At 62.7% G+C, this 13,039-nt stretch overlaps 1 protein-coding gene across 1 annotated transcript; it reads right to left on the bottom strand.

The window, feature by feature from the left end:
* Window positions 1-712: 712 nt before the first annotated feature.
* KCNH2 (potassium channel, voltage gated eag related subfamily H, member 2) lies at window positions 713-11,568 on the bottom strand. Its single transcript, XM_012662082.1, has 11 exons — window positions 11,069-11,568; window positions 8,084-8,512; window positions 7,113-7,500; window positions 6,613-6,812; window positions 5,899-6,151; window positions 4,522-4,715; window positions 4,111-4,210; window positions 3,323-3,595; window positions 3,049-3,235; window positions 2,627-2,804; window positions 713-1,272 (listed from the first exon to the last, which is right to left on the bottom strand). The coding sequence occupies exons 1-11, from the start codon at window positions 11,174-11,176 to the stop codon at window positions 1,123-1,125; spliced, it is 2,460 nt and encodes an 819-aa protein (XP_012517536.1). The 5' UTR covers window positions 11,177-11,568; the 3' UTR covers window positions 713-1,122.
* Between the last annotated feature and the right edge of the window lie 1,471 nt (window positions 11,569-13,039).

Here is a 13,039-nt window from a genome sequence, read left to right as displayed (position 1 = left end):
ACACGCACTGCTGCACGTATCCCTCACCGTCCCCAGGACGTCTGCTTTGACTTAGTCCCCCAGTAATGGGAATGAGTCACCCTGAAAGTTATACCCTCTTTAAGCAGCTTCTCTTGTGACTGAGGATCACAGGTGACTGTGGTGATCAAAGTGAGGTCCATCTGCAGCCAGCCACCAAGTGAGCTCCGGTCAGGGCTGGGCAAACCAGTGTGTCCAGAGTGGGGTGGCCTGGGGGCCCAATTACATACAGTGAGGATGAGGCCAAGATGAGGATGGGGGCAGGGGCCAGGGCTCAGGCCAATTACAGTCCCAGGTTAGGGTCAGTGCAGGGCGGGGCCCAGGAACTGTGCGAGGACACAGTGTATGGCTGCATTAGCAGTCAGGGTGGGGCCGGCTTTGGGGGCCAGAGTGCCACCAGCAAAGGAAGTCTGGCAGGACTGGTAGGAATGCCTCCAACTCAAGCAGGCCAGGTGGTCCTTTGTTATCCTGAATCCAGGGTCCTACAGAGGCAGATGCCCTGGAGATGACGTGTGTCAGCCTGCAGGGAGCACCCCCGACTGAACACATCCACGTGGGGATCTCAGGGCAGCCCCACAGGCCCTGTGCACACAGACAGACCCAGACTCCTGCACAGAGGCCAGTGCACAAGTACCTATGTGTGTCCAGATGTGAACACGATACCACATGTGACAGCTGCACACTCCCAGCACACTGGAGTCTCCTCAGGATAATTATTTATTATTCATAGTCATCAGCATCTTCATTAATTATTCATATGATCCTTAATTATTATCCTTAACAATAAGAGCAGTAAATAGCAGAAAAGTCCTTGAGGTGCCTAAGGCCCAGGGCCGGGTGCCTCCGGGCAGTTAGACCAGCTAATGCCCTCAGGCAGTGGGGGGACCACAGGCCCCTGTCCACTGCCGGCCCTGCCCCCGCCCCTCTCACTGGGGCCCAGGGGACTGCAGGAGGAGATGGTCCCAAGGGCTGGAGGAGGAGCTGTTCCTTTGACTTCCTCTCCCCTTCCATGGCCAGGGCCTCCTGAGCAGGGCCTCCTAGGGGAAGGGCCCGGGTGGTACCCTGATCCCTGGGTGAGCCACGTGTCCACACTGGGCAGCCCCACTAACTGCCAGGGTCTGAGCCATGTCTGTGCAGGGGCTGGGAGGTGAGGGCCCCCAGCTGGCCCGGCAGGGAGAGGCGTCGAGCGGGGCAGTCTTGGGGGAGCTCTGGGGCCCCCTGGGGAAGCTCCTCGCACGCCATGAACTGGGAAACCTGCGAAGAACACAGAGCATGAGCAAGCGTGGAGGCCGTGGGGGGCAGGGAGGGGGCACAGGAGGCAGGAGAATCCCAGTGACGGAGGACAAACGGAAGGACAGGAAGGAGGGGAGGAGGGGAGGAGGGGAGGAGGGTCAGGTGGGCAGAGGGAGGTCTGCAGGGGACAAGACAGGCAGAGCAGGACAGGGACCACCAAGGGGAGGCCCTGAGGTGGGAAGCAGAGAAATGTACTCTCAGAATGCAAGAGCCAGGGGCCCTGGGAGCAGCTGGGGAGCTTCTTCCTGACACAGGGGACCTCGCCCCCAGCCCAGGGAAAACTCAAGGCCATGGCCTCTTCCTCAGGGAACGTGGCAGCTGAATCCAAACCCAGCTCTGGGACAGAAAGAGAGACAAGGTTCCTTCCTGCAATCTAGAAGGAACTTGGAGACCTAGAAACAGAGGCAGGCTGGCAGCCAGGCATCTGAAGGCCAGGGAGAGGGCCGGGGCCGGCAGGGGAGGGGCTGTGGGTGCTGCCGCGTCTGCTGGTGAGAGCAGCGCGGGGGAGGCTGTGAAGGAAGACTGGCACATTTGCTGACGTGGGCCCTGGTGTCTGCAAACAGGAGCAGGCAGCATATGGGAGGGGGAGAGGATGCCAGGGGAAGGGGGGGCAGATCCCAGGCTGCCTCTGGCAGCCAGAGGAGTCCCTTCAGGGCCGCCCAGGAACTGGTGCAGGGGGCACAGACAGAGCTATCTTGCAGAGACCAGGAATGCACATGTCCACTCAGGAGGGGACAAAGGCCCATCTCTAGCAGAGGAGAGAAATGCAGGCCATGGAAGTCGTACCCTCGGAGCTTGGCCTCGGCACCTGGGGAAATGCCAGAAGCCTTCAAGACAACCCTTTCAATGGCTAGTGCTGAGAGTGAAGGTGCGCAGGACAGTCAGACCAGGGGAGTGTCTGTCACAGCAGGAACCGGGGACCCTGCCCCTAGACACACTGGTACACAGCCCCCACCCCCAGGCACTCAGGCTCAGTCAGTTCTCCTTGGAGACCACCCACGGCCATGACACAAACAGCACGGTTAGATCTGGCCCTTCAGGTGAACTGGGGAGCCCAGGCCACTCAGCCTGCTGGTCCCCTGTGCCCAGCTGTCGTGGGGCCTGGATTGGGGCTCTCCTGCCCTGCCCTGAGCCCACAGCTCCTGAGGCAGCCTCCTCCAGGAGTGCAGGAGTGAGAGGAGAGCAGGAGCAGGGTGGGGGAAGGCTGGGGCACCACCGAGCCCAGCAGAAAGGGCAGCACGGCAGGTCTGGGGTGGAAGCTTGGCAGAAAAAGCAGGGATGGGAGTGCCGTGGGGAAGGCGGCTCAGGAACTTACCTGAGAAAGCGAGTCCAGGGTGAGGGTAGGGATGGGGCTGACGGGTAGTAGAGGGGAGGAGGAGGCGGGGCAGGGCCCTGGGGTGGTCACAGCACTGTAGGCGGGTGGGACCAGCGTCATCTGCCTCTGTAGCAGCTGCAGCACGGTGGCCATGTCCGCACTCAACCGGGTCTCCAGCCTGGGGCAGGAGGGAGGGAGGAGGATGCTCAGGGAGGCGAGGACACCAGTGGCTGACTCCACTGGAGGAGGGGCAGCCAGGCGCCGCAGGCCCCCTCTGCACTCTGGGTGGCAGCCCCTGGCTCAGCTGCGAGCGGAAGGAGAGGAACCAGCTGTGGGACACACAGACAGGCCTGGACAGAGCACACTCTCCCCTAACCGCGCCAGGCAAGAGCGCGGGAGCCCGCACCCGCCGCCGCGCCCACCTGTTGAGCTGCCGCTGCAGGGCGTCCAGCCTGCTCTCCACGTCGCCCCGGGGCCGCCGGCCGGGGCTGGAAAGGGGGATGTTGAGGAGGCTGGGGGCGGGGGCGGGGCAGCGAGGCAGTTCCTGGTACTGGCGGCCGCGACTGTCCCCCCAGAAGCTGAAAATGTTGGACACTCCCGAGAAGGCGCCTGCAGCCAGAGAGTCGGGGTGAGGGGGCTGAGGCGGCTAAAGCCACCCGCCCCCGCCCCGCAGCCCCGCGGTCGCCCCGCCCGTACCTGACAGCGGGTTGCAGGCGTCGCTGCTCTTCTCGCAGTCCTCGGTCAGGGGCTCCCCGCCCTGCGGCTCTCCGGGGGGCCTGGGGCTGGAGAAGGGCACCAGGCGGAGGGGGCTGGAGCTGTGGCCTGGGCCCTCATCCTCACTGCTCTCGGGGCTGGAGGGGCCGCTGGACGGGCTGTCCCCCCACGGCCCCCCCGGTCGGCCCCGGCTACTGGGCCCTGCCCCCGCCCGGCCCGGCCCCAAGGCCGACACCTCCCCTGGCTGCTCCGTGTCTGTGGGAAACAGAGAACCGGCCTCAGAGAGGGCAAGGGACGCGCGGAAGGGGCGGGGAGGGGACAGGAGCGAGGCTGCGGAAGGACCATGGCAGGATGCCCTCATTTGTCCCCAGCTGTTTCCTCTGCTCTGCTCCCCCTCTCAGCGAGACCCCCTGGCTGCCCAAGCGCGGGCAGTGGCCTGCGGGGCGGGGCTCTCGGGCCCTGGGCCTCCGCCTGGCCGGGCCCTCGCCCTCCTTTGCCCCTCATCTGTTTAAGGCGGTGTCCACCGAGACCACAGCCCCGAGAAAACCTAAACGCCTAGGCATGCCCTTGTCCTGGACAGTGTGAGAGGGCTTCCTGGAGGAGGTGACAGCTCAAGCTGGCCTGAAGCGCAGGCTCTGGACAGCTGGGGCGAGGAGTGGGCGCACTGGAGCAAGGGACAGGAATGTCTGGAGGCCTGGGTGGAGCAGACACCCCTGGACCCGCCCTCCGCTCTGCCCCCTCTCCTAGACCCCGCCACTGCCCAGCCTCACCCTTGTCCGTGCGCCTGCGGAAGGACAGCTTGCGCTTGCGCTGCCGATTGAAGCCGCCCTCCAACTCCGTGCTGCCGGGGGAACCCGGGATCATGTTGGTCTGGAACCAAGAGCGGTGTGAGGCCCGGTGCTCTCCTCCCCTACTCTCCCACCTCACCCAGGTCAGCCCAAGACCCCTCTTCAACACAGAAAAGGTGGGACTGGGCACTCCCCACCCCAACCGTGTGACCTCTGCCCCTGACAAAGGCTCAGGCTGGGACTTTCATAGCCTGGTCTATGATACCACTTGATAGGGAAACTGAGGCAGAGAAGCATCACATTCAAGGCCACACAGTGAAGGGGCAGCTGCACAGCTGGGAACAGAAGGCAGGTTTCCTGGGGCTGGGGACCGGCTCAGGGTGACCCACTCACGTCTCGCAGGTTGAAGGTGATCTCCAGGCTGGACCAGAAGTGGTCCGAGAACTCTGGGTACATATCCAGCACCTCCAGCAGGTCGTCCCTGTGGATCTTGTGCAGGTCACAGTAGGTGAGGGCCCGCACGTCCCCGTTGGACTTGCCAGGCCTCGCGTACAGGTTCAGTGGCTCTCCAAAGATGTCATTCTTCCCTGAAGGCCACGGAGAGGACAGAGCGCTCAGCCCCATGGGGCTGGCACTGAGGCAGCAGGCACCTTCTCCAGGCATTCCCACCTCTCAGCCAGGCCACCCACCAGCTGGCCCTGAGCCCACACAGCCAGGGGAGCATCTGCCAGCCCAGCCCCCCTCAGCCCCCAGCAGGCAAGACAGTGCCACGTGGCCAGCAGTGCCTGGGGAAGAAGGGGCCAGGAACCTTGGGTCTCCATGCCGCCAGCGACTGGGACCCGGACAGCAGGACGAGCCCGGATGCCCCAGCTCTGCCCACGGCCCTGACCTGCTCAGGTTGTAACTCTACTTCCACCCTCAAACCCCACATCCCAAACACCCTTCTGGCCAAATGCTGCACGCTCATAAGCAATGTCCTTCACACTATGGCTCAGAACACAGTAGTGAATCAAGGCCAGCATTTTTTTTTTTTTTTTTTTTACTGAAAGAAAGTATGATAGCATAGCTTAGCACAGCACAGAACAGAAAATACCGGCATACCAGGTACCACATGTACTAAGGCCGAGTGTTGTAGTGAAACTTTGGTTTCCGTTGTTGGGGGGAGGGTGTTTATGGAGCGAGTGTATGTGTTTGTACCGAACTGAGAAGTAACAATCTCAAATATCCCACCTTATCTGCCCTAAGGTGTGCAGGGCCCAGGGAAGGAGAGGCAGAGAGCAAGAGGCCCCAGCATCTGGGCACACCTGCCCACGTGTACAGGGGGTGAAAATGAAGGGGCGGGAGGGGAAGGGGGCAGGGCTCCCTTTGCTTTGGACACGGCAAGGGGACAGGCACGATTATTTCGCAGGGAACCACCTGGCCCTTAGTAGAATCAGATGCACAGCCTCCATGTTAGCATTTCTGCCTCCACTGCCCACCTTGGAGGATCTACGTTTGATCCTACTTTAAGAAAGGAAGAAGTGTCTGTCTGTGGGGGGATCCGGAAGGGAAGGAGACTGTGGGAACCCTCAAATTCAGTAGCCATACCCCACGTGGGGCTCCTCTCCGCTGCCCCTCTTGGAGGGCCTGAGCTTGGGTGAATTAAAGGAGCCCAAAGACCCTGCAGGCAGCTCCAGGTCCACTGCCCCAACGAATGAGTATTCAGAAGGCTCGGACTTCTCTAGGCTGCCGCAGGCATTCCTAGTCCAGTGCCCGCACCCCACCCCATACCCAGGATGGCCACAACGACGTCACCCCTCAGGATCTCAATGGAGCCCCTGGAGATGAAGTAGAGAGCGGTGAGCAGGTCCCCAGCATGCACCAGCGTGTCCCCAGGTGGGGCGTGTGTGGTCTTGAACTTCATGGCCAGCGCCCGCAGGCAGCCCTTGGTGGCCCCTCGGAAGGGCTTGCAGTGCTGCAGCAGCGAGCGGTTCAGGTGCAGGCAGATGTCAGCCTGCAGGCACTCAGGGAAGCCCTTCAGCACCTGGGGGTGGGCGGGGCCAGCTCAGCACACCCTCCTTGGGACCCCACCCAAATTCCACCCCACTGCCCCACCCCTCGATTTCAGGGAAACCTCATCCTCCAGGCCTGGATGCTACCCCAGAGCAGTCTGGGGCTTCAGGAAAGACTCCAGCTTCGCCATCTCTGGCTGGGCACCCTTGGGCTCTAGACCTCCATTTCTTATTATATTTGTAAATGTAGAAACCAATTCCTGTCTCTGGTGTGGAGGACCTAGTATACAGCATCTGCCCCAAAGGGAGAGCTGTGCGGTGAAGGGGCTCCACGGCCTTCAGTCTCCTGGTGAGCAAAGGGGGAGCAACGTGCCACTTGGGGTCTTTCTTAGCACTAACCAGGACCATCTGAGACTTGCTCACTGCACCAAGAGGGTCCCCACCACCGCTCTTCAGCCTGCCACCGCCTGCCGCACCGCTCTGGCAGCCTCACCGCATTCATGTCGATGCCATTGGTGTAGGACCAGGCGTGCTGGAAGTACTCCTCCAGGCGCTGGCGCAGCGGGTTGGGGATCTGGTGGAAGCGGATGAACTCCCGCACCCGGAGCATCTGCGTGTGGTAGCGCGCCGTGCCCGAGTACAGCCGCTGGATGATGGCTGACACGTTGCCAAAGATGCTGGCGTACATGAGAGCTAGGGGCACAGAGGTGGGGCTGTCAGTATGCGCAGGGCCCTGCCTGCCCACAGGGACCCAGCTTGGGCCCTGCACCAGGTCAGCGATGCCCGCATCACATCTCAGTCTCAGCGTCAACATACCTCAGAGATGCCAAGTACACACATGCTCCAGCCCTCCAGCAATTCCTGCCCTGGTGTCCCAGCACCCCAACCACATCATGATGGTGGCCCCAGGGAGGTCTCACACGGGCCCCTCTAGCAGCCTCAGGTTCCTCCACCTTGGGCTGTCCCACACCGCCCACCGCTGGGCACACTCACAGCCAATGAGCATGACGCAGATGGAGAAGATCTTCTCTGAGTTGGTGTTGGGGGAGACGTTGCCGAAGCCCACGCTAGTGAGGCTGCTGAAGGTGAAGTAGAGCGCAGTGACATACTTGTCCTTGATGGAGGGGCCGCCCAGGCCACTGCTGTTGTACGGCTTGCCGATCTGGTCGCCCAGGTTGTGCAGCCAGCCAATGCGCGAGTCCATGTGCGGCTGCTCCATGTTGCCGATGGCGTACCAGATGCAGGCCAGCCAGTGCGCGATGAGCGCGAAGGTGCACATGAGCAGGAAGAGCACGGCCGCCCCGTACTCCGAGTAGCGGTCCAGCTTCCGTGCCACGCGCACCAGCCGTAGCAGCCGCGCCGTCTTCAGCAGCCCGATCAGCTGGGGGGCAGGGAGGGAGGACATTCAGTGTGGGAGCAAAGGAGGAGTGGGGGCACTGTGGCCCTTGGAGGGGGCCATCAGAGGTGAAACCCCCAAAGACTTCCTCCCCAAGCCGCCTCCTCATAGTCGAAGCCACCCTGTATGAAGCACCTCCCACACCGGGCCCAGCACAGATGTCTCCTTAATCTCTGTGCCAGCTTCAGGACAAGGGGGTCCTGGTCCCCATAGTGACAATGAGGAAAGAGGGGGTCCCAAAGGTGCAACAAGCACTCTGAGGTGACTGGGCATAACTCCCACTGGCTTCTAGGGCACTTTCGTGTGACTTAGAAAATGGTGGCCCCTTTCAGTGGACAAAGCAGCAACCTTCTGGCCTCCAACACCCTGTGAACTCATATGGAGAGCAGTGGGGAGCGTGGGTCTGTCAGGCCACCCGCCCTGCCTCTGCCGTGCCCCCACCTTCTCTCTCCCCCTCCTCCCTCTCTGAACCCCTCCACCCCACTACCTCTACAAGCTCTCTCCGTCGGCCCACCCTCCCATCCTCTCCTCTCCTCTCCCCCTCGCTCCACCTCCCTGCCAACCCCACCTCCTCAGAGCCAGAGCCGAAGATGAGCAGGTCGAAGGGAATGGCAGCCACCATGTCGATGAGGAACCAGCCCTTGAAGTAGTGGACGGCGATGCGGCCAGGGTGGCTGACCACCTCCTCGTTGGCATTGACGTAGGTGGTGCGGAAGTTGATGAGGATGTCCACGATGAACATGATGTCCACGATGAGGTCCACCACGGCCAGCGGCTGGCAGGCATAGCCGCAGTCAGGGGCCGGGGGGCCCTCTTCTGTCTCCTTCAGCAGGAAGGCGGCCGAGTAGGGCGTGAAGACGGCCGTGTAGATGACCAGCAGCAAGATGAGCCAGTCCCACACGGCCTTGAAGGGGCTGTAGTGCAGGATGGTCCAGCGGTGGATGCGCGGCGCCTGCAGCTTGTACTCGGGCAGCACGTCGGCGCCCAGGGACAGGACCTGGATGGGAAGGGAAGGTGGAGGGGAAGGTGAGGGCAGGCCATGGGACCTCAGGGTAGGAGCAGGTAACATCTCTGCTGTGGCCAACCAGAGCAAGGAGGGAGAGGTCAAAAAAGTTTCCATCAGGACGCCCACCCCTCAGCCAAGTGACCACAGCAACTGACCACCCCTAGACCTGGGCATACAGGTCCCAAAATGCCACACAGCACAGGATCTTCTGGCTGGTTCCCGATAGCTCCAGCTGTTCCCAGCAGACCTGGATTCTGGGCTTTCTGCAGTGACACCCAGTGCTGCCCGACCAGCCACACAGAACTGGTCCCACGGACCGTGATTGGCACCATGTGATCTTGCCCACAGCCCAGACGCCACACATGCTCCCACACACACCCTGTGGTCTCTGTCCAGAAAATGTCCTAAGGACTACAGCTCCCAGCCCAGGCACGGGCCTCACATAAAATGGTAGTCACTGCAGTTCCCTCCCAGTCCATGGCATGCCACTGGCCCAGGGACACCAGCCGCCCAGTCTCAGGCCCCTTGGCCTTCTTGGGGGTGGCGGGGAGAGATCAAGACACTCCCACCCTCTGCTCCCCCAGTCCCCTCTCCACCCAGGCCCAGGGCGGCCCATAGTCCTCCCGCTCCCACACTCTTACAAAGGGACACAGAAGACAGCCCAACCCAGAGGAGATGGTGCCCAATGTACACAGAGGGACATGCACACAAGGATGGCTCGGGAGAGACACACAGCCCTATGCAGGTTCGCACACGCAGACCAGAAGCAGGCCCACCATTCAGACGAGGTGATGGCAGCCACGGCACTCTTCTCCCAAGCCAAACTAGGGAGAGCTCAGGCCAGCTTCCCCAGGCTGTCCCAGAAGCCTCCATCTGACCCTCTGTGCCCCTCCCCCAGAATCCTCTCACAGACATACAACTTACCCAAGAGCTCCCTCCCCAAACTCTCCTAGCCTGGCCCCTGCCACCCTGGGCAGCCAGCTGAACCCGAGGCCTCACCCAGCCCCCTTGAAAGCCAGAGCTGCTGGCCCCGCCCCCAGAAGCACCGGCTCGCAGGCCACACAGCCCCAGCTTCCGTGCCGGGGGAAGACCATGATGGACAGGGTCCCAAAGACTCCCCTTCATGTTCAAGCTGGGGACATCCTTGAGCCACCTTCACAGATGGCACATTTGGAGAACATCTCCTTGGAGTTATAACGAGAAGTTAAGACAGGTCATAATTAGGGGTGTGACCACTCTGGGATGGACGCAGGACTTCCTGAGGTACCAGATTGGGTGGGGGGCAGGCGGGAGGAGCCCAGGAACAGGCTCCCAGTTCCCATTTCTGCTCTGCCTTCAGCCCCAGCAGCCTGCTCCTTAGGGCAGAGAGCACATGCTCACGGGTGGTGGCCTTTCCGGGGTCAAGTGGGGATTAAGAAAAAGAACTACAGACAAGCGGGCAGAAGAAGGTAACTGCCCCTGGATGCAACGCCTCCCTGTGCCTGAGAGGCCGGTCCCAGGGGCTGTGCTGGACCACCACTGGCAGCAGCGCGCCACGGCACAAACTCACGCATGCATGGGGCAAGCCTGGGACACAAGCCTGGACGTGCAAACCGTGTCGTTACAGGGGCTGGTCCCAGCTCCACACCCTCAGCTTACCACATGGCTTTGGGCCAGAGATGTACCCCCCATCCTGCCGTCCCATACAATACTGAAATCAGTGCATTTAAGCCAAGCCCTGGGTCCTCACCTGAGGGAAGGAAGACTCCCACGTGTACCTGTCCCCCAGCTGGGAGGAGCAGAAGAGCCAAGACAGAGAGAGCTGAGGCCGGGGCAGCAGGGCCGGAGTGGGATTCTCAGACTCTCCTGAGCCACCTCCCACACCTCCTCCACCACCACCCAAGCCTGCTCCAGACTCTGTGACAGCAGGGCCACTGGGGGAACAGAGGTAGCTCCCAGGAGGTAACAGAGCATCACACTGCCCAGCCAGCAGCCCGGGCCACCCCTGAAGAGATGAGCCAGACACCCAGCTCAGCACGCGCTCACCACCTGCACAGTGGCTGTGACACCCCCGCAGATTCCAGCCTCCTGGACCCCCGAAAGCAGCCCAAGCCTCCCGAGCCTGCCACAGGGTCCACCCCAGCACATAGAGCTAGGAAACCCCAGCGCCTCGGTGCCAGGCCTGGCTGCTGCCCGCCAGTCCTCTCGCCGGCCTGCCTGGCTCCTTCTCCTCCCTCTGCCTCCCTGCCATCCTCTCTGGGCTCCCATCTCACTCCTAACTCTCTCCTCCTTTGCGTTCTGAGCTTGAAGGCTGTGGGCAGCGGAAGCCACAGGACAGGGGAAGCACCAGCAAGGGGACCACTGTGATCCTAACCTGGCAGGACAGGGGGCAGGAGCCCAGAGTGCATGAGCAGGGAACAGACCTCGCGGCTCCCCAAACCCTCCTGCTGCCCGGAAGTATTCTTCCCGGCCTGGAGCCAGAGCCCTCAGAGCTGCACCCCCACTTGCCAGCCACCTGCCTGGTGCCCCAGCCCCAGAAAGGAAGGGGAGGGACCAGGGGTCACCTACCTCCTGGGCCACCAGGCTGGAGATGCGCACGGCCCGCCTCACCCGGCCTTTCTGGGCCCTGGGCCGCAGAGCCCCTGTCCCGCTCGCCTTCCCTGCTGGGGCCGCCATGGAGGACTTGGCTCCCCCTAGCCTGCCTGCCCTGGGGCCTGGGGGCCCAGCCAGCACCTCACCTGCACCCCAGCAGCAGTCCCAGCCCAGTCTGCACCCCAGAGGCTGGCCGACTGGCAGCCAGGGCAGCCTCTGGCATGAAGCCAGCGTGGCTGGGGCTGGACCCCAGGCTGGGGTCACCCTGGCAGGGAGCGTGGGCAGCAGCCTGCCTGGCCTGGGCTGCCCATAGCCCCTGGTGCCGGCCCTGCTGCCAGGGTACTGCGCTCTGCCCGCCCGGCTGCCCAGCAGCGGCGGCTGCGGCCTGCCGGCTCCTCCAGCGGCCCCTCCTTCTCCTGGGTCCCCACCCCCACCCGCCACACTGGGCTCCCCCGCCCTGCCCGCCCCCTCCCCGCTCGGGCTCCTGCGCCGCTCCCGCAGCCCTGCCCCTCCCCCTCTGCCGGCAGCCCGCCTGTCACCGCAGATTAATGGTCTCCCCGACACCCCCGCCCGGCCGGTCCAGTGCTGAGCCAGCCAGAGTCAGACAGAGACACTCAGAGATGGAGAGACCGCCAGTGACTGGCAGGAACACGCGCACGCGGACACATACAGGCGCGCACAGACCGACCCACCAAGACACGCACGTGGGGAACCTGCTCTGGCAGAGCAATGGGGCAGAGCCAGGGGCTCAGGTGGGAACCAAGAGAGAGGCAAGAGAGGTGGGGGGAGAGGGGAGGCAGCCAGATAACTGCCTGGGGTGAGGGGGAATGTTCTGGAGTCAAGGCCAATGGGCTGGAGCCCTGGCAAGGGCCCAAAGAGCTGGAGGCGGTGGGAGCAGGGCCAGGAGGCCGCCTGGGGAGTGGGGCAGCTCTCACACAGGCCAGCCCAGGCAGCTGCTGTGGAAGTGGCAGGAGGGGGACAGGAGTCCTCACTATCCCAGACTTCACTCACTGCATGGCCACTCCTGACCCAGCCACCCCCACCTCAAGGCCAGGATGTGAAGGAGCTGGGGGGCGGGGAGACTGGGCAGAGGAGGTGCGGACCATCTTGCCACAAAGAAAGTTCCAAGCCTAGGAGGGGAAAGAAGACCAGACTGGCCCTGCCACAATATGGTGCTGGCCCATGCCCCCAAAGGCTGGCGGTCCCTGGTCCAGGATTCAGGGAGTTGACCTCTCCATGTCTTTGGACCGCCACTGCCCCTCTCTCCCAACATGAGAAGGAAACTCTCATGCTTTGAGACACCTCCAGGCCATCCTGGCCATCCTCGTAGTACCAGGTGCCTACCCTCTGCCAGGTGGGCTCATCACCTGGCCTAGAAGCAGCAGGACCCTCCTGACCTGACCTCTGTGGCCTCTTCTAATTCGAAGCCTCCTCCTGTTGGCTTGCCCCACAGTACTGCCCTCACACACACCCTGTGACCAGGCCCTTGTGTCCCTGAAGCAGCCTGGCCCCTTCTCATGTCCCCTGCCTCAACTGCCCTGTCCTCATCCACCCATCCTCTGCATCTGCCTGCTCCCAGCACCTCCCAGTCCCCTCTCTCCCGGACCTCTCAGAGGGTTCACTTCCCCCACCCTAGCCCTAGTCTGCCCACCCTGAGGAGGCTTTCACTGGCTGCCCCCTCGACCCCACCTCTGTACCACAGGGCACTCCTATCCCCACCCCTCCAAGCTCCGCCAAGGTGAGAGGAGAACCAGACCCACTGGGCACCTACCTGGGTGACCTTCTCGGTGACATTGTGGGTCCGATCCTTTATCTTGGGTGCTATGATTTCCCGGTCACTGGTGGGCGAAGCCAGGAAGGGGTCGCCCTTGAGGTCCACAAAGTTGAGGGTGATTTGGGGAATCTTGCTAATGGTGCGGTAGCGCACGAGGTCCGAGTCTGAGGTGG

The sequence above is a fragment of the Propithecus coquereli genome, unplaced genomic scaffold (genome assembly GCF_000956105.1).
Source record: "Propithecus coquereli isolate 6110/MARCELLA unplaced genomic scaffold, Pcoq_1.0 Scaffold75, whole genome shotgun sequence".
NCBI lineage: Eukaryota > Metazoa > Chordata > Mammalia > Primates > Indriidae > Propithecus > Propithecus coquereli.
The sequence above is the reverse complement of the archived record's forward strand: the minus strand, read 5'-3'. Positions and strand labels throughout refer to the sequence as shown.

Bases quoted from the DNA above. Each gene is read 5' to 3' on its own strand.
- KCNH2 (XM_012662082.1), bottom strand. From the start codon at position 11,176: ATGGCGGCCCCAGCAGGGAAGGCGAGCGGGACAGGGGCTCTGCGGCCC. The intron at 6,813-7,112 runs GTGAGTGTGCCC...CTGTGCCCCTAG, and splicing joins CTGCGTCATGCTCATTGGCT to CTCTCATGTACGCCAGCATC. The intron at 2,805-3,048 runs GTGGGCGCGGCG...CTCCTGCCCCAG, and splicing joins CTGCAGCGGCAGCTCAACAG to GCTGGAGACCCGGTTGAGTG.